Source organism: Bicyclus anynana, chromosome 4 (genome assembly GCF_947172395.1).
Source record: "Bicyclus anynana chromosome 4, ilBicAnyn1.1, whole genome shotgun sequence".
Taxonomy (NCBI): Eukaryota; Metazoa; Arthropoda; class Insecta; order Lepidoptera; family Nymphalidae; genus Bicyclus; species Bicyclus anynana.
Window position 1 is genome coordinate 18,536,140 of NC_069086.1, and position 22,260 is coordinate 18,558,399.

Here is a 22,260-nt window from a genome sequence, read left to right on the forward strand (position 1 = left end):
TTAGTAGATGTTTTCTTTAATAACTTATCTAAAATATTGAACGTTTTCAATCGATAAAAACACGGATATACCTATAGAAAGAAAATCAGTGTTTGTACGAAAATTAGTTATTTGATATTTCAATAAAAAAAGTTATTTTGTTTCAGAAAGCTAGTTAATTTATTCTGCCGGAATATCTCAAAAAACCATTAAGTACTTTAGGGTAGAACAAAGTTTCACAAAGTAACGTAAACAGACTGAGATAAAAAATCCCAGGTAAAATATATAATAAGAAAACTTTCACTTTTCATTAATTACATTTATTTACTTAATTCTAAATTATGTGAAAATTGATAAAAAAAGAAATTTTGTTTTTTTTTTACTGCACTTATAGAAAAGAAATGTACTCGTAAAGATAATAGTGACGTCACTAGCCCACTACCAAAAATCCCATAGTCAGTTATAACAGCCATATAAGGCCACAAAGGTAACCTCACTAGCGGAGCTGAGGCCGCGCTGACATAGACCCACTTACAGTGACATTGGCACTACATTCATGCACTGAGGTCAGTCGTTCGTTTAAAAATAAAGTCGCCGCGGCACTACTGCATTTTGACAGTTATAAATTTTGAATTTAGAAAACTATTCGTGGCCATTACGGTTTTACTTTTTTTTAAGGTTGAGGAAACCCGCGTTTTTGTGGTTAATTTTTAGTTATTTTTAAGTTAATTTAGCCAGATGTAAGATGTTTTATATTAAACAATGTTTAAATCGTTTAGAAAAGAAAAAGTAATCATACCAATATATCTAAATGCTGGTATAAAACGCCATTTCGTAGTAAAATTAACAATTTTTAAATTCAAAATTTCATTTATTATTGCGTTAATAAAGGTTCGAGTAATCAAAACTAACATTTCCCATTTTCAATTTAAAAATAAAATCCCTTATTTAAGACAGACGTCATTTTGAATTTAGAAAGCTATTTATATTTCGGCATAGTTTTAAATTTTCGATGATATTTTTACTGTCAAGGTTTTAGGAAGTTATTTGATGAGAATGTGTGAATTATTTTAAGGTTTTTATTTTCTCGCTAATGGAGTATGGAATATTTCTATAAAGTCTTAATAAATATATCGTCAAGGATCTTTTTGAAACAAACATAATGTAGGTCATATAAATTAGGTAAGTAGGTCCAATCCGTGCACAATATAATCATTATAGCGATAAGAGATCTCTAGAGAATCGCAAAAACTTTCAAGTCCGCCATTTTTTGTATTGTGTAGAGCGAGCCTTATTTTAATTTAATTGCAAACATTACTCAGGCGTCCTAGACCCAGATATTAAAAATAAATTAACAAATCGCACTTCCTGGCATTCATCTTTATTGGCGAGAATTGTATGTAATTGTGTTCACAGACTACATTGTCCGAGTTATGTGTCTGTTTTATAAGAGGCCTGGTATTTGATGCCTGAATAGTCTATAGTAATATAATAAATAGGTAAAGTTTGTGGTGTTGTAGGAGGTAATCTCTGGATCTACTGAATCGACTTTGAAAATTCTTATACCACTACAAAGTCACGTTATTTGTGAGTGTCACAGGCTATATTTTATTTCCGTATTCTCACAAGAACGGGAACTATGCTGGTGAAACCGCGGGGCGTCGCTAGTTGCTAAATAAATACCAGTATGGGTAAATATTTGAAATTTTCAAAATTGATTATCACTACACTACAGCAAAGGCAACAAGTGTTACATTCCTATGTTCCAATCTACGTACCTATGTTCTTAACGAAAAAAATAACTAGCACCAGCTATGTAATTTTTAGTAAACGATTTCAAAAATTAGTATAAATCAATATCGAAAAGCATTTTATACGACTATAATTTTTGGATTGTGAAATGTCGAAAAATTTCCCAAAGTTTTTCTATAATATAATGTACAGAAATATATTTTTCTGTTATTTAAAAACCTGCACTATAGGTGTAGAAAAATATACTTCATATTCACTTTACATTCAGTTCATATTAGTGCTAGCGGGTGATAATGGTAAAAGGCGTCGGTTCCCGCGTCGGATGCGATGACGTCACAACGCTTATCTTTTATCCTCGACCTTCCTGCGCGCCTTGGACGACTCGCGGCTTGCAATTTATTGATCAGCAATTACATCTCGGTGATGTAGGTATCTCGGATACATAACATCATTGCAAAGAAATAAATCTAAAGGCGGATCTATCAAGGCTACAACCGGAGGCACACCTTTTACATACTAGAATCACACTAAACACACTCAAAAAGTCCTGAAGTTATATCGTTCTTTTAAATTATACACATATATCTCCATGATGAAGATTCACAAATCGATACGATATATTTTATTTAAGAAATAGGTATAATAATATCCTATTTAGGTTTTAAGAAAAAAATAACTTCAAAAGAACTCAAGGTTATAAAATAAGCAAAAAAAAAATCAATAAGATATGTTTAACTGTGGTTTGATACTAAACTTTGCCTGTAGAAAACGAATTAAAAATGTAACCGGCTTTATGCTTTATTAAAAGCTTTCTCGTAAAATATAATGAAAGTTAACTTGAGCATTCGAAATTTAAAAATTACCAACAAGAATGAATAAAACATGTGATTGTTACACAATATTTTGAAATGTTATTAATTTTCTATCCTCACGTCATCTCTAGCAAAATGTATATATCTATAAACACGAGATTCATTTAACATGTCTTATATAAATAAATTTATAAAAAAAACAGTATTTTAGATATCATTTAACTCTTTAATCTTTCTGTGCTTACAAAATCCAAAAATATCAACATAAATGAATATAACGTGTAATATAATTATGTTATGCAATGTGGAATGTTATTAATTTTCTGTCCTTTGACATAGAAAGCTGAGACGGTGAGCGAGAATATATTTGAATAATTATTTTAATTTAATAAGCGATTAATAAAATGTCGCTTTCTGATGCGGAAAGCGGAAACGTAGCCAAGTGCAATGGAATATTTCATAATATCGAATGCCATTTAACTACATTAGCATTCTATAATACAAGGGGATAAAAACGGAAAGCTGAGAAGAGAGTTAAAATCTTTCGAATATATCGCCTCTATCATACTTTTTATGATAAAACAATCTACATAAAAAACCATTGTAATGGATGGATCGCCTATTTGGTCACTAAGGTAAATCACATATACATGTACGAGTAAATAATCTAGCGTCAGCTATCGCTTTTCTGTTCTGGCTTAATAGTAGCAGCTATTTGTAAATTCTCTTCTACTAAGCTTCTTTCTGCTCCAGGTTGAAGCGTACAATGAATGCATTGTAATACGTGTTCCTAGTTAATGTGCTTGTTAGGTAATTCTCTATTACGGGCGATTTTTTCAACTTTTATTATGAAAAAATATACGAATATTTGTTAGGGGGTCGATCTTTGAAAGGTTAACCCCCCCCAAAAAGTTAGGCCACGTTTATATAATACGCTCTGTGGCCAGTGATTTTACCCAGTAGATTCCGTTTCTATGGAAATATTGGGATAAAAGTCGTTTATGTACTTTTAAACTTTAATAATCTGTATGGTATCAAATCTCATCCAGATTCGTTTCTAAGTTATAAATTATGTACAACTAAGATGTAACAATTATTTGCCATTTAAATTACCTTTATATTACAGTTGTACATAATAGAATAAAATTTTCGCATTACACAAAAAAGTATTTTTGTTAAGGCTACGTGCTACGAGAGTACTACGTCGTAGCTGTGCTACGATATGTTGTATGGTACAGACACAAAATACGTAATAGTACAAGTAGTTTGGCGTTTATATCTACTGTGGTTTAGTCTTCAAATAAATTCAGAGAGCAATTAATGCGCACTGGGCAGCGTTAAATGTTTATTCTCGTAGCTGTATATGTTTATTTGCAAGCAAATTTTAAGTTTAAATTATTATTTTTTGTATTAAGTTTCTTGGTCTTCTTGTCATCGTATATACCTGAGGCATAAGTAAAGCCTCATGTACCTGTAATTTGATTGGAAACCACCTTTATATATATTATAAATATAGCAGTAGTCCCTAAAAGAAGTCTGTAGCAGGTGTCAAGTTAAAGATATCTATGTCCTTATTTAATTTTTTTTATAATAGATGCTAAAAGCTCCAACTAATATAATAATGAATAATATCTTTGTGACCGGTAGGTGGCATCACCCCCCATCAAGTGGGGGTTGCTCAGCAACGCTACACGTGTAGATGCTGTGAACTTGAGCCTTTGTTGAGATAAAGAGGAAACTTGCTTGGAAACACTATATTGTATATTATGTTTCATTGGGACTATCGTTAGCCTGCGAGATGTTATGTGTATTTAAAAGAAAAAAATCATATAATTGACTGATATACGCACAGTTTAAAGTAAAATGATCCCAGAAATAAAAGCTTGTAATAAAGAAATATAATAAGGCTAGCAAATATCAAACTTGATCATAATTAAATCTATAGGCATCAATATCAATTACATATTTCCAAAATATAAAAATACTTTTATAAAACGGACATTTAATCTAATCATTTATTAAATTTTAAAACCTTTTATTCTTAAAAGCCAATTCTTAAATTACAATGAAATGTTAAAACTTTCTGCTTGCTTAAAATATAAAAGTGCTCTCACTTTTCACACTCACTTAACAAATAAAACCTACTGTAGTTGATTTTTGTTTTATCTTTTGAAAACGAACCGTTGTCGATTACTATTTGCTTAATCGTTCACACCAATTGATTTATCTAATGTCACGGTTCGCCCAATGGACCGTTGAGGTCAGATTACAATCGCTACTTGAAATTGAAATGCTTAGTAACAATCTGTCAAGTCCAGGTTATTCTTACTTGAAAGAAAAATTTGCTTTAGGTTGCAGGATGCTGCTTGGAAAAATATTAGAGGTATGAGTCAAAAGGCTTTAGGATTTTGACATCTCTTAATGTAAGAACTGACAAAACGTATTAAAATCAACATTTAAGCCACGTGGAATGCCTCTTGTTTATTAGTTGTTTACCTAACCAGGAGGACAATGTTATCTGATATTAAAGGTATTAAAACCCCTGGCGCCAAAGTCCGTCATTCATTCGGCACGGGTGGGTGAGACGCCCACCTGGGGGTACACGTGTATCAATGGGGGTGGAAAAGGGTGGCAGGGGGTGGCACGGTATTGTGATTCGTAGTATCGGCCCGCAGTATGTACGGAGGCCAAAAGACTTAACGATTTAACAATTTCAGTAGCTCATTATGGGATTAGAAATCAAAAGGTTGATGGTTCTAATTCGACTAATTTCTATTCTATTTTTGTGGTTAATTGTAGCTCGTTATGGAAATGGTAAGCAGGATTGTTTGTTATAAGGATGATTTTAATTTGGCTTTATTACCTGGCTAGTTATGTCCTCGTAGATCTTGTTGGTTTGGTCGTAGGATGCTAATGGTAGTCTGTGTGCTATTCTAAACTATCTATCTGTTTATATTTCATCCAGTTCAATTTAGCCATTCTGGCTTAATTAATATTGGTTGAATAACAAAAGTTATTACAAATTTAATATAAGAAAATTAGATGCAAATTGCAATCTATTACTAGCTTATTTTTTGGAATGGTCTCAGTAAGTACTAAATGTTAAAATATAGAAAAGTAGAAGGTAGTAAATACGTTCTAGAACGAACTCTTGTCAGTTTAATGAATTGTCATGGTATTTTATTATTTTTATCAGACGTAGGGAAAGATATAGGCAGAGAGATGAAATATATACATCAATTTAAAAATAAAACTACAATGATCTCAAACACAGGTCTTAACGCACCCACAACGATGTCAGCCGGATACTCTCTCACCTCAAATCAGTTAAAGGTACTCGTATGCGTGGCAATGTTGGTACTCGTAAAGTTACAACGTGAACGTAGTACAAGCCTCAGCCGGATACTCTCTCACCTCAAATCAGTTAAAGGTACTCGTATGCGTGGCAATGTTGGTACTCGTAAAGTTACAACGTGAACGTAGTACAATGAAGGCTGCGTAGGCATAGGATCGATGAAGCGCCGCCCTGCGTCGCACCGTGCCACGCCGTGTCAGCGCCCTGCCCCGTGCTAGCGGCCGGGACACACCGGGAAAAGGGCTCGCACGAATTTTCACAAAATCTTGACAAGTTATATAGCAAAACCTTCGTTATAAAATACTCTATCTATTCATCATTATTATCTCATATTCGGCTCACTGCTGAACTCGAGTCTCCTCTCAGAATCCAAAATTTTGCCAAATAGTCCACCACGCTGGCCCAATGCGGTTTGGCAGACTTCACACATACAGAAGTAGAAAAATTCTGAGGTATGTAGGTTTCCTCACGATGTTTTTCCTTCACCGTTTGAGACACGTGATATTTAATTTCTTTATATAAGATAATTTAAGTAATAGTTGCATCTATCGCGACAGATAGACAGACGCGGCAGTGGACTTGTTTAATGATTAAATATACACACTGGACTACAATCTTACATGGTGATTGTAGATTGTAAACGTGTATGTCTAGAAAATATTAATAAACAGCTGTTTTGAAAAATCCCAAATTGTAGGAATCAAGAATATGAATGCTTAAACCAATTAAAAATTGTAATTTAAAAAAGAAATTGGTCAAAAACAAACAGGTGTGCAAACTAAACTTCTTTATCTCAATGGTTTATTATGCATAGTGACATTTTCAAGATAAATTCTCAAGAAGCTGGAAAAGAGATTTTATTTCTTAGATTAACGCATTACAACTTTGGTTTGTACCGACATGTAAGCAAATATAATACATGGAATAGGTAAATATGGCTTACCCATAACCGCAATAATTAGAAAAGGGCCTGTGGTTGAAAATTAATAGGCTGTTACGTTACTTAGCTCCGTTATATAATGCGTTCATTATGGATACCAACTAAGCAATATGCTAATAAGGAAGATAAATGTAGGGAATCTTATGAAATATTACTCATTTTAATTCTATGCAATATAGATATTACTAAAATATTAACTGTCGGTTATAGTCTTCTCGTCAATTTACATTAGACTGAATGATGTTGTATTATTACTGTTTTATTATTGAAATATTTGAGTATTTTTACAACATGACCAAAATTACCTGTAGGTACTCAGAGTGACTCTTGAGTTCCTTGCCTCGCTCCTCAGCACATACCCGAACGTGATTTGCGACTTTGTCTATGGTATCGTGTTAGAAAGAGATTCATCATTATCATAAACTATCCATATTCGGCTCACTTTTGAGCACGAGTCTCCTCTCAAATTAAGAGAGGTTAGGCCGTAGTCCACCACGCTGGCCAAATTTGGATTGGCAGACATCACATCGTAGAGAATTAAGAAATTTCTCAGGTATGCAGGTTTTCTCACGATGTTTTTTCTTTACCGTTTGAAAAAATGGAATATTGGTCACATTTACAAGTTAAGGCATTTTTTCAGAGGCACATATAACTCGAAAATTCAACAATTCCAGCCCTTTGCGCTCATTGCACCCCCACCCTTATCACCGGTTCGTGTTTATTTACGCATCGCGTGTGACCTGCGCACTTCGCACTGCGCACGGGACAAATTGCGTAACAGATTTTTGAATGGCAAGTTAGCAACGTAACATTGGTACTATTGACTTTTATGACCGGACGACTCAGATGATAATGCGCATACTATACCTACTTACGAGATATTGACTTGTTTGTGTTCAGTCGTATGGGCCATTCAATCTAAGTTTGTTTTCTGTACTAAGTAAGTTTAATCATCTACAACCCTACAGTTAGGGGGTTGAACTTTGGCCAAGAGGTCCGGGCTTCAACGCTGACAATAACCGTTTCCATTTCTAGCACAAGTTTTTCTTACAAGGAAATGCGAATATTGGTATTTGTTTATGATTAAGTTTCATCCTCAAATGACTGAAATCATAAATCACTGACAATCAATTTGTCATAACTGTAGTCATGTATGACTGCGATATCGCCTGAGGTTGTGTTGATTGCAGTTTTAGATGGTAACGGGCTAACTTGTAATAGGTATAAGTTGTTGTAGGTACAAGTTGTTTCTAAATCTCTGACGGTCTTTACATGGTATGATTGCTGAAAGAAGATTTATTTTTAACAGTATGTCCTTGACGGTGCAACTAGCCACTTCTAGAGCCTCAAAGCGAATGTTAATAAGAAATAAATAAAAACCCCTTTCATTTGAGGGATTTGTGAATAAATATGTGAACAGCCGTTTAGTGACGGCACCCATCTTGAACCGATTTTCATCAAACATAGGTTTAAATAAACCTTCCCGACTAATTAATAAATATAAATAATCAATTACTATAAAGACACCTCGCAAACAAGAAAAGAAACCAAATCAAAATCGGTTTACCGTTTAGGACCTCAAGTTATAACACCACTTCGTTTTTGTGTAGGGGGTTGAAAATATTTAATTTTGAATTTGGAATGCAGAATTTCCTAAAGCATCAACACAAGTGCAGTAATCATACACAAAACAAACCCAAAGATGACGATGAGCATTTAATTGTGACTTTCTCCCTGATTAGCATCAAGCGATTGTTGCCGCGCTGCCGACAGGTAATGGCGGTTACGTGTGACTCGTAACAAATAGTAATGACGTAGCTTCCAGAGCTTTCTTTTAAACTTTTTTTTTAATTCCTGCACTGGCAGTAAGGACACTAAAGTGTTTTTCAAATATCATGGGTACGGTAACAGTTGCTTTATGGCGTTTATAATACGTACTATTATCGTGAATCGCGGCAAAAGTGGAATGAACTGTCACCGTACCCATGCTATCTGAAAAACACTATACTACTAGTAAAAAGCAACATCTTGAGGAAACTCAGTAATTCCTAAATGTCGACGAAAAATCTACTTTAAAATTTTAATGTGTAGATATAAAATTATCAAATAATTTATGTCGCCATTAAAACTTATATTGTGACAACGAAAACGATTTACAACCGGCAAAGGGATAAAATATCAATAGCGATTTACATAACAAACTATAAAACGATAGTTCGTACCGAACCAGGAACAGAAAACAGGACGCCATTTTCGGGAAAAGCGAAGAAAATCCGGCGCGAACGTAAACGTGGAACGAGGTCGGTGTACAATGGTACGCAATAAACTTTTTACTGGCAGTAAAACCATAATAAAAATCATTTGGCTCGGCTTTACTCCGACGATTTCCTGATGGACTAACTTTCGCGCCCTGCGCCGGGCTTTTCGCGGCTTTCCTGAGAAAACGTAGCCGTCCCACTCTATTGTATGGCGTCGTTTCGCGTGAAGGTCGTCGACCGGGGCAACGGGCGCGCGAAAGCACTTTCACTGCGCCGGCGCATGCAAGTCTCTAGCGATAGTTGCGTTCGAGTCTGTTGCGTAGAGTTATGTATGAGCGATTGGAGATAATCCGAGATGTTTATACTTTGAATTACGGACAGATCAGACAATATCATAAGGCAAATAATTGAAAAATAAAAAATATCCGCACGGTAACAAATATAAACGGAAATCCGGGAATACCTATTCCACAATCGTAATGCCCATTCATAGAAAGCGGGATTCCCACCAAATAGTAAAATAATTCCTTAAAACTCGGCTGCCTAAGTATTTAAGTCCCCACTTTCCTGAGTTCGTTAAAAAAATCAAAATCTTATATAGAACGAAGATGACTTATCAAGTAAAGTACTTTTAGTGAAATTGGTATTATTAATGATTGTAATCATCTTGATATATTGAATCCCTAGAAATAAATAAATTATTAATAAAGTTATGTTCCATCTCACCACACACTTCGTTGGAGATATTAGAAATTAGTGGACACCCGAGACTTCGCCCACGTGAGACTGCATTTTTATTTTATAGTAAGGTTCGATGCTTGTGTCTTAACATCAAAGGGTTATCAGTTTGTATAACGAATTATTTAACTAAATTTGTTTGTATACATTATTGCCGATAGTATCTCTAACTAATCTGTCGAAGGCTTTCTCTTTTAGTTCCTCTAAAGTTTACATAAATATCTATGTAGACACCGCATCAGTAATAATGGACGCTCGAGGAATCGGCGATGGCAAGCCGAAGATAGTGGTAATTCATCTACGAAAGCCCATTTGTCAAGTCAACAGTTCGTATCTACGAGTATCCGCTCTCAACAATGAGCTGGAAAGTTAAGTTGGATTGCAAAAGCAGAATCTAAATACCTTAACTTTAAAACATAAACAAATTCTCTAGACCAAAAATTTAAAAATAGTTCCCCGCTTCTTCGCCCTCTGTTCCCGTAGTTCCTGTTCCTGTGGGAACACGGGGGATAAAATAAAGCATAAATTACCTGTCGCTTTCCATTTGTGAAAGAATTTTAAAAATCAGTCTAGTAGTTTTGGAGTCATATTCGTAGCAAACAACCAAGCAAATATCTCTTTATAATATTAGTATAGAAAAGTTCAATTTCTGAAGAACAAAGTTACCTTGCCTCACCTACCTACAGGCAAAATTAAAAAATATCTATTTCATTTGGATCACATGTACTCTAATAAACATTCCTTAATGCATTGTCGCTTGGATTCATCGGTTTTTCGTGGAGATTATTAAAATAAATAAATTCATTGTTCATACAGGAAAATTTATTTTTAAATCACAAGAAATCCAAGTTCAAAGGTACGGTTTCGTGGTACCGATGTGACTAATTTAAACAGTTTAAAAGCTAATTTGGCTTTGAAATGTCACACTTAATGCCACAGGTGGTCTATTTCGTCGTCAAAGGCCGGTGGGCAGGTATAATCTGTCTCTGTCATATCTTGGCTGTGACATTTTTGCTATATTTCTTTTTTTGTTTTATTTTTCGTTGATTATGAATACTTTGAACACTGATTACATGTTTTGTGATGTTGTTTTATTCTGGTATAAGCAGACTTCGTTTATTTGTAGTATAATTTTGTGTGACTAATTGGGTTTTAACTGACGCCAAAAATTTAAAAGCTTTCGTCTTTTTCGTGAATTTAGATATTTAATTTTTAAAATATACTCTCTGTGCACTGTGGTTTCATTCTCGTAAATACCGTTTTTGTGAGAATATTGCCTATATCCAAGAATGTAATCTATATCTATGCCAAGTTTAATATGTAAGTTTTTTATCTATGAAGACGTTCTAGTTGTAGCTTGTTTTAATATAATATAAATAATTTTGATTTAAAAATTTGGGGTGACTAATTACTCTGTTATCTAGGTAACATTAGTCGGGTCCAATTAAATTTCTGTTAATAAAGTAATAGTAGCTAAAATAATAAATTCAAGTTATATGAATACAAACTTCTATTGAAGGTTTTTTATTGTATTTTTTAGTAAATATACAGACAAGACAATCCAAATTAATTATACACCAAAATGAACTTATTTCATGATTGTAAAATATGACATGTAATATGTTTTTTTATATATAATTTAACATAATACATCGATTATTACCTTATATATCATTTTCCGAGTGAGACATATAAAAATTATGCAAATCCGTTATTTATTATAACGATCTATTTAATTGTATGTAATATTATACAATTTGAATTATAAATATTTAATTGAAGCTCCAATATTTCAATTCTACCACAAAGCAAAGGTGCAATTAGTGATTGATGAACGCAAATTGATAACTCAACACGACATCGTCACTAATCGAACATAGGAATCGAGCCCACTTGCGTTTTGGCGAAGGTCAGCGATCGATTGAGTCATTAATTATGAAGTTGTTCGTAGGCGAAGAATCCGATTCAACTGCCACCCGATATGGAAACCATATAAGGACGAATAACTTAATTTTCACGGCCCCTCCTTGCATACGATACCTATCTGATTAGTTTTTTTAGCATGAAACAAGAAACTTATGGCTAGGTCATACTTTAAGACAAGCATGTTTTATTGCTTGACTAGCAACCAAGGTATAGATAGATATACACTTATGATTTCTTTCTTCTGCGGATGAAGTTGAAGAAGAAGCTCCAGAACAAATTAAAACTCATCGAGTAAGGATACATTTTGCTTGGCAAACATTTAAGTTAGTGTATTTACATAAAAGTTTGTTTTTAATAAACATACCTATATTTTTTTTATTCAACTTGTCTTTCATCAACTCTTGTTAAGTGTTCTTAATAAGTATTATATTTTGTTTAAACGCCCAACATACACCTCATCTTACTCGTATCCATCAGACATGGTTGTAGACTGTAGTCAAGGCAGTATAAAAACTGCTACTACAAAAAGAGCTACAACATTCACACCTGCTGTAGTCACTAATATAGTTTTTTCTACGGGTCTTTAATGTCTTACTCTCGGCGAAACTTTTGTTTTATTTTCCCTACATTAGCGTCGGCAAATCGATTTCGAGTTATTAACAATCGACGCTATTTAAATAAAGCTATTCCAATACTTTCTTTGTGAAATCTTAATACTATCTCGGCTACAGATAATAATCTTGTTTGACGTATTAAAGCTGTGTCTTTATTATGTTCAGTTCGTAACTTGAGGCGAAATAATTTTAAAACTATAATAGATTCTATGTATAAAAGCGAAAAGCCACTGATAATGAAATATTGAAAACCGCTTGACGTAGATGTAATTTGGCAGGAAGTTAGTTTATCCTTTAAGAACCAAAAGAACGGATTTTGTGACAGGACGGAAAAAAGGTAGAATTTTCACACGGACCAAGTCGCGGGCGTCCGCTAGTATATTGTATAAGATACAGTCGAGTTGCTTCTTCTTCTTATGGTGCCTCTCCGATTAGCGAAGGTTGGCAGTCAGTTTCTTGAACTTCGTGTTGCTTACAGTAGTTTTAATCTCAGAGAGGCTCAACAGATCTTAATGAAAGTTTAAAACTAAAGTGACTTACTATGGTCTCTGTATTCCAACAACAGTATACCGGGATCAGCCAGTAAATACTAACTGAAGATTGTTAATATTATATTTTTATGAACTGTTTTATATTTATATTTTAGATTACATAATTATTTAATTTGCGTTGTCTATCAACATAAATAAAGTTCTTCTACTTAGTAGGTATTATTGCAAGCGATGTAGATCCTAAAGCCACAACTTTGCTACAAAGCGTATTCGCGGACGAAATTTACAACTATTAAATTAGAATGACGTAAATACGTTTCTAAACGACTGTACATTTCGCTTACTAATGTTAGAGGAATGAGAGGCAGCGAGCCGGCACGTGGAGCCGCGGCTGGCGGTTCGAGTCCCCGCTGACGCTATTTGCAGTAAATAGGTCACACGCTCCCAACTTAGATGCAAGAACGAATACAAAAAGAGTAAAGCGAACGCGCCGGGCCCACCGCTCTTGATTTAACTAAAGTTAAACCATGGTTATTCAAAATGAATAAAATAGAGGATTAGTTTTAAAAGTCCAGTCTATTTTTTGATTATTGGTAGCAATTATTACGCTATTATTGGTAGAGCTGAGAAGAAGGAGAAGCTCAGAAATTAAGCGTTATCGTGATAAACTACTGTTATTTAATATCGAATATACTCTGCCAAACTGACTAGTAGTTAAATGACAAAAGATTTTTTAGCATTCTAAAAGCGTATCGGCGTAACTTTTTTAGGAAATCAAAACGAAGAAAATATAAACAAGGGCTGATAAATACATCTCGAGTTACTCTGTGAAATAATTTTGTTTAATTAATCATTCAAGTTGTAATTATGTTGATATTGATTTAGAATAATTGTAGAATTTGATTACGATTCGATTAAATCAAACAATATCCACTTTTGTGCTTACTTAAAAACTTTTATTAATAGAAAGAGTTACAAAATTCTCATATTTTATGATAATAATTTAGATTTTAATAAAAAGTTTCTAAAAAAAGTGTATTCATAAAAATAGAGTGAAATTTTATAATTATAAATGTATATTTTTGTATAATACTATAGTTTAAGCCAATTAGTCTAGACTTTATGAGAAATTATTTCTAAATGCTGAATTGTTTCTAACTTATTTCAACTAAGAACCGGAAATATAAACTGTCGTAATAAATTAACACTTTATTAAGTATTTATAACATTTAAACTCGTCTGACATTTTAAAGATTTTTATGTATTGTGAATGTATAATTTTTTTAAACTGTTATCTGTATTATGTGTTTTATTACGTTGCGTCACCAAAAATAATTTGGGATTTACTGTGATCACACCTGACAATTAGTATTTAATGGAAGATCATTTATGATGATAAATAATTACATATAAAGATAGAGCAGTCTGCCTATAACAGAAGTTCATTTCTTGTTTTGGAAAACACGTCATCAAAACTGTTTAATTGCTTATCTACTGCAATTATTATATTTTATTAAGATATAAAAAAATTAAGAAATAAAAAAATATCTGCTGCAATTATTGGAGATTACAAACATGGTTATTCATTTACTCTTATTTGTTCTTCTGATTAACAGCATAAATATTGAACTTAATGTTAAATGGCTTTGGTCAATAATGTTTTATATGACACTAGCTGACGTCGCGCTGTTTCACCCGCGTGGTTACATTTCCCTTTGAATACGGGGATAATATATAGCCTTCCTCCTTAATAATAATATTGATAATATATAACCTTCCTCGATAAATGGGCTATATGACACTGAAAGAATTTTTTAAATCGGACCATTAGTTCCTGAGATTAGCGCGTTCAAGCAAATAAACAAACTTCAACTTTATAATATTAGTGTATATTCCTTCGAATTATATTAAGAATATTATTATATTCGGTGTTGACGCCTACACTATCACTTAAAACTTAGGTACCTAACTATTTAATTAATCTAAGCTAATCAGTTACAATGAATATTCATATCCATTATTTTTTGTTACTTATGTTAATATATTACGTCCAAAGGACGTGTTAAAAATCGACCTCAATTCTGCTCGCCCTTTTGTCTTTGCTTCAATCAAAAGCGGCTTTAATCTAATTTTAAAACAAACAATTTTTTATTTTTATTGTTAGTAAAAAATCTTAGCCGACTACAAGTGTCTCGTTGGTCCAGTGGTTAGTGTAAGTGGTCTTGGATCACGAGCTCCTGGGCCGTCAAACTCCCACTGTAGAGCACAATTCAAAGACATATTCACGCCAAAGTAGTTTTGTTAGCCCAAGGCTGCATGGAACTTGTCTGCGGAGTGAGCCGATCAAGGTTTACGCCGTAAAAGAATAGTGGGTGACATTGGTCCGCGCGTACATTATACATAATTTAAATAACATTATTGTACATTTATTATTATGTACATTACGGAAGTGTCTCCGCGGCGACTCGTTAGCCTTATACGAGCGACGTGTTCATATTTTATGTGCGTCGTGTGTGAGTAACATAATCCGATGATCTTTGATGTGCCTACCAAGCCATTTTCCCATAGGTAATTTATGAGAATGTCCGTAAAATGATAGGATTTCCCACCATAAATAAGATTTCTTAATTTAAATAGCTTAGTTAACCTGGAAGAGCGTGGTGGGTCAAAGCTCCATATTATCTCTTGTTTTAGAAAGAATGAGGTTTGGCCTTCTAGTAGATCATTAAAATAGACTGATGGTGACGAATCTTCTATTTTATTTAAAATGATTAAATACAGTACTGTATTACAAAATATGTAAATAAATAAAATTATAACAAAAATAGATTGTTTAAGACTTGCTTTATTAGTTGCGTATTTATTTAATTAGGTTCAAAAGTACTGATTTTACAGTACAACACAAAGAGTCGTAAACTATTAATAAACACGTATACGAGAACAAAGATACGATCATAAATAAACAAGTTATGTAACATTAAACTCGTGCATAACATCATGTTAACCTGTTGTAACCGGTTTTTGGCGCAACTCTTTTGTGTCACTAGTAAGTGTCCCTCAACCTAGACCTTATCACTGTTAATGAAATATCAGGCCGCAAGCTCTAGCCTTCCTTAAATAAATAGTGTGCCAAATATTAGATTTATTATTGACTTAACAGTACAACAACTTAGAACGGAATCCCAAAATAATGAAATTAAATGGATATGAATACTGCATAGTATCTATAGGTATAAAAAACATACAAAGGTCAATTACATCTCGATTTTCACACAACCATTTATACATATATAGTTTGTATATCGTATCGTTGATCGTATTCTATAATATTGTTTGTTGACATGTTTCAGTTTAAAATAATATTTTTTTTATTTTAAGAAATATTACGTTTAATTTAAAATTAAAATTTCATTTGGTTCAAAAAATTGAAACTAATTATCAAAATAATTAGTTTCAATTTTTTGAACCAAATGAAATAAATAACGTATTGCAATTGTTGTTTATGTTTGTCACTTGAGCTGTGATAATTGGTGATTTAGTAAATCATTGAAAATTCGTTAACCTAGCTTGCACTTTAAAATATGGTTACGTTAATCAACTGTTAACTGTCGGTGGCGCCGGGCGGCGGTGCATCGGCCGGCGCATCGTTGCGCAACTCTCCTAGAGTCCTATTTATACGCACCCTCTGAGTAACGCCGCCGTCTCCGGAACTATGGGTGCGCGGAGAAAGTTCGCATATTTTCGCTTCCTCGTTCCACGCGGATGATTGAGCCCTTTGTTCGACAGCGAGATGAACGATGTGAGGCTAATGGGCTTTAAGATGCCCGCAGTCAAAGATACGACCGTTTCCTGCCGTTGTATGCGGTTAATAATACATGGGTAGTTTGCGTGGATTTCCTAATAATGAGACCTCATCATCATCAGACTGGATTTTTTGGCACACTGCCAGACCCGTCATCATCATTATCAGCCGGTGGACGTCTACAGCTGGACATAGGCCTCTTACATGGACCTCCAAGAATAACGGTCTCGAACGGTGAAGGAAAAATATCGTGAGGAAACCTGCATACCTTAGAATTTTCTTAATTCTCTGCGTGTGTGAAGTCTGCCAATCCGCATTGGGCCAGCGTAGTCGACTATTAGGCCTAACCAGTCTCATTCTGAGAGGAGACTCGAGCTCAGCAGTGAGCCGAATATCGGTTGATTAATGATGATGATGATGATTCTATTCTGCCTATGCCAATGTACTTATAGCATAAAAACGTCTCAGATCAGATAAAAATAGTTCATATCTATAGGGAGATACTTTCTTATCATATCTATTGAATGTGAGATTTACATATCTTTCGCTTCTGACTAGACTAAACTGACTTAGATAAAATTGTTTTCTCCAGACCTAACTCAAAAGCTTTTGTAAAGTGTCAGCCAATTACGTCTGACTTTACCATTATTTTGGAGTTAGAGTTTATATTAAGAACCAGAAGAAACCAGGCCTGTAGCCATGTGGCACATCTATTCTCTTTCTACAAACGCTAACGCTTTGAAAATTAAAAAAATATGGGAATGACATAAAATAAAAGATTTTATTTTAACTTAGCTCGTAGTTTCTGACCAATTAAAAAAATAGTTTGCTTTCTTTCTTTCAAAGATTTTTTTGATGAATTCAATTCATCAAAAAAATCTTGGGCATTGAAAATTTGCAAACTAAATGGCTATACTACACCCGCGTGTAGGCACCCATAGGGGACGTCACATAAAACATCGTAAACCATGGAACCCCATACGGAAGCGCTCGCGCCACGGGCGGAGTGGTAACCTACGCATTGTTCCCTACAATTGTTTTCCCATTTTCACGCGTTCGGGCGTCGCACCCGGCTCCAGATGACCGCCGGCGACCGTGCGTCGACCTCGCGCGCTGCCGGCCGCCCCAGCACTGAGTGAGAGTTATCGCGCGCTTTCACGATATACTCATTGCGAGTTTTCCAAATTCAAATTGCAGTTTTTTTTAATTATTACATTTGGAGTGTTGGCACTACTGACAACTCCAAGTTAGCCAGTAGATGGTGTTTTGATTGGCGGTGACGACGATGACCCCAGTTTTGTCACATTTCTTCTTCCAGAATAATTGCTGTTCTATCTGTATGATTAGCGGCATTGTAGCAACATAATGCAGACGTTGGCTTTTCACATAAAATTATTTTTTATATTCTTTACAAGTTAACCCTTGACTACAATCTCACCTGAAGGTAAGTGATGATGCAATTTAAGATGGAAGCGGGCTAACTTGTTAGGAGGAGGATGAAAATCCACACCCCTTTATGGTTTCTACACGGTACCGGCATTTTTCACTTGTTCTTAAATCTCTTATTTTGAACTTTTATACCAAACAAACAAACAAACAAGTTATTCCGGAAGCCATTCTAGAGTTTTAGCGAAGTCAATTCAGTTTCTGATCCCACATTTAGTGTTAAAGCACGTAGACGCTGCTCCAGCTGCGAACATAAGTGGTTAAACTAATACCTAACCCTTAGAGACGTTGTACCAAGGTGTTAGTCTGTAGAAACAGTTCGCCAGCCGGTGAGTGACAACGCACTCGCGAGCGTCGCCCCCTGGCGCGCGTCCAGTCACCCACGCGTCGCTCCCCCCGGCCATGAACCTGCTCCTCGGCGACATCAAACACGTCGTCGACTTGACAGAAATGACCTAAAACCGTCAACAATTTTTGCAAATGATAATAAGTTTTCTCTTAAAAATACTGCATCTAAATCAGTCCATTCATTTGGGAGTTACGAGTGGTTTAGTTAGAGCGACTTTTGTGATTTAAAAGAAAAATTGTTATGACTATGATAGCCACAACAGATAGATTTTTAAACTTTGTCTATCTAACTGTTACATGCTTGAGTACCCAAGAGTCATGAATTGTCATTGGTGATGCTTTTTAGTTTTGATCTCTGGACGACGCGACGGTTGTAGTGATTCTTTGATCTATTTAACTGGGAGTGAGAGTGACAGCTCTCATCTCATTCGCTGATAAAACATTTTCACCCCTTTGAAAAACACAAATAAATATTAAACTTTACGGGTCTCTGGCGAAGGGTTGTCACGAAGCTTAAGATGCCGACGGTTTTTACAGGCTCTGAGATGATTGTATTTTATTATCTTTTTTAAATATATCCAATATTCTCGTTTCCCTTCAAACAGTCAGAAAGTCTGGAGTAGGTACGATATAATAGTCCAGCGAGCGGGGATCGAACTCATGACCTGGCGTTGACTCCGGCTTAATAATATTTTGTTCAAAATATTTCAAAAGTTGACGGCGTTTAGCACTAAATATGTTGCTTAAAATTATGGGAGTGGGAGTTTATAATTCTTTCTCACAAGCATTGTCGATAGTTTAATTTCCTCCGACAATCATGAGAAGATTGAAGCTGCGACCGAATTGTAAACGTAACTAAATAATAACACTGATTTTTTAATTGTTTATGTATAAATGTATTGTTCTTACGATTTCAATGGTAAAGATAATACAATAACATCCGTAAACCAGTGACTTTAAGATTTAATATTCTAATACGCATTTTTTATTGGCTTACTGTAAAAAATATTCCTGAAAGAGGTGCTTTGCTAAAGGCGTAAAACAACCAGGCATTTATACATATAAATAAAAAGCGGTTTATTTTTCTCTACAAAAAATATTTTTTATTGTCAAAATAGCGTATAATAGCGTGTTTTCATTTAATTCCATTTTCCCTCCGTGGCCCTCTAAAAGCGAATTAAACCATTTCGTGTCTAAATATTTTGAATGAAAATGAAAACTCGTTGCACGTTTAAGTTCTAGACACGAGTTAGACTTAGACTAGAAGTCACCGCCCGCAGTGAATTTTAGTTGTACAATGTACATATAACATCAATTATTTGTAATATAACACTTATTTCTTACAATATACCTACCTAATACAATAGGAGAGCTTATATAACAATTAATACCTACATTTTTAAATGGTATGAGTGAGTTACAGCAACGATTTATGTCAAACTACCTTACTGAAATATAATAACTTTACTTGAATTGAATGAGATTCCTAATCATCGATCTGGATGCAAAATTATACAGTTGTGTTGGTGGTTCATTACAACAGACATAATAACTGATGAATGATACGCTCAAACTGTACTGTTATCTCGGTATTAAGATAGTTGCCATTGTAATATAACATTTAATACTTGTAATATAACACTGATTAATTGTATCCCTTCTACACTTAAATACAATTACAACAGTTAAGTACAGCACCCTATCAAGAAGTTTGGACTGTGGTGGGTTAGCAGGTTTCAAAGGTTTCAAACCCGCAAACGCTTCGAAAACTAGAAAAATGTATGGGAATGACAGAACCGGATCACGTGACTTGTCTATAGCAAATGTCATTCCCATACATTTTTCTAGTTTTCGAAGCGTTTGCGATCGTAGAAAGAGAATCGACGTGCCACTTGGCTACAGGGCAGATCCGTTATTAGCGTTGTAAAGTGTATTTTTTTAATTTTTCAGTGTAATATTAGATATCATCTCCCCAGTCGTCAGTCACTTAGTTTCACAGCAACCCCAAAACACTGTTAAAAATTAAGCTTTAAAGACCAATGTCTAAGAGTTACCACGATGTACCACGGGTATGGCGACTAAAGACAAGATTTCACGACCACAACCTCCACGGTCCAAATTCCTTACCAATTATGGACCATACCTTGCTATGGTAGGAAACTGATAGACTTGCAATCCATAAAATACTCTATAGTCGTAACACTTATTGCTGTGATAGTGCAGTGGACCGTTCGACGATGTTGACCATCACAACGTGTTCCCCTCGCACCATGATCTGCGGCAGATGTCTGGTGCACTCCAGGACGCCGCCGCCGACATTGGTCTCAGTGACGACCGGCACTGCCGATATGGAAGCCGCCGTGCCTTTTGGTACCGGCGTGCCTGTGAATGGTTTACGTCGACGTGTTATACGATACATTAGAATGATAGACTTGATGCTGCAGCCATGAATATGCCTCATGGAGGTTTAACAGCTAATAGTAGGAACATAAAGCTACGAATATTTGTTTAATTTTTATAGTAAACCAGCGGACGCCTGCAAATTTTTCGAAAGGTAGAATTTTTTATTATTTTTTTTTATTCTTTACAAGTTAGCCCTTGACTACAATCTCACCTGATAGTAAGTGATGATGCAGTCTAAGATGGAAGCGGGCTAACTTGTTAGGAGGAGGATGAAAATTCACACCCCTTTTCGGTTTCTACACGACATCGTACCGTTTGACGGCCTCCGAACGCCACGGCCGAAGCCTCCCACCAGCCCAAATTCCACCAATTCCCACCAGTCAAATTTCGACGAACGCGACAATTTTTTTATAAACTAAAATGTGTATAACGTATTGTAGTTGCACTCTTAGCTCCATCTATTGAAGCATGAAATAGTCTTTAAGTTTATAGCGAACAGACAGACAGACGCCGCGGAGTATTTTGTTTTATTAATATACGAGTGTATTATACCTAAAAGATTTTCTTATTTTTAGAGCATTCGCGAGATAAAAACTTGTCTTTAAAAATATACATTCATTAGCAGACGACCGTGACTTCGTCCGCGTAGAGTTTAGTTTTTCAGAAATCCCTCGGGAACCATGGATTTTTCCGGGATAAAGGCTATAATATATCTCAATACCAAATTTCAACTAATTCGGTTCAGTAGTCGAGGCGTGAAAGAGTAACAAACATTCATATCATCAAAATCATCAGTTTTCGCAAATTTCGTGAAACCATGGATTTTTCGGGATAAAAAGTAGCCTATATGTTAATCCAGAGTAAAATCTATTTCCATTCCAAATTTCAGTCAAATCGTTTCAGTAGTAGCGGCTTTAAAGAGTAACAAACATCCAAACATACATCCAAACAAATTATATATATCAGTAGGATATCATGTGATGCGAAGACCAGATGACCATGTCGTAAAAAAGTGCCTTTCCATGGATACTAAGAAGCGGGGGAAGGGAAGACCACCAACAACGTGGTTAACGAAGGTCCGTAAGGACCTGAAAGATAAGGGCATGACAGACGATGACGCAAAGGAGCGTACAAAATGGCGCCACATGATTGGGAAAGCCGACCCCGTATAAACGGGAAAAGGCGAGGCCGAAGAAGAAGAAGAAGTAAGATATTATGAATGTATATTTTTTTGTACATTACCCACCTAAGGCGGGCGGTATCTTCCTCTTCTTGGGCGCCTTCCTCCTCCATATCTCGAGCACGTCCGAGAGCGCCATGTTCCACTGCTTGTCGAACGCCACGAGCGTCGCGTGCAGCACTCCTCGTATGCCGTTCGCGTTGCGGGTCGTTATCT

The 22,260-nt window shown here is 35.0% G+C and overlaps 2 protein-coding genes across 6 annotated transcripts in view; one reads left to right on the forward strand and one right to left on the reverse strand.

Annotated features, from left to right (window-relative positions):
• LOC112051403 (ecdysone-induced protein 74EF) overlaps window positions 1–22,260 on the forward strand; it is a 249,748-nt gene that overhangs the window by 20,713 nt on the left and 206,775 nt on the right. The window lies entirely within an intron of this gene.
• LOC112051405 (U7 snRNA-associated Sm-like protein LSm11) overlaps window positions 19,538–22,260 on the reverse strand; it is a 58,828-nt gene continuing 56,105 nt past the window's right edge. Inside the window, exons 3-4 of the mRNA XM_024090031.2 lie at window positions 22,111–22,258; window positions 19,538–20,843 (exon numbers count right to left, since the gene is read on the reverse strand). Of these exons, the coding sequence (XP_023945799.1) occupies window positions 20,665–20,843; window positions 22,111–22,258 (327 nt within the window). The 3' untranslated portion in view covers window positions 19,538–20,664. The remainder of the gene's footprint in view (window positions 20,844–22,110; window positions 22,259–22,260) is intronic.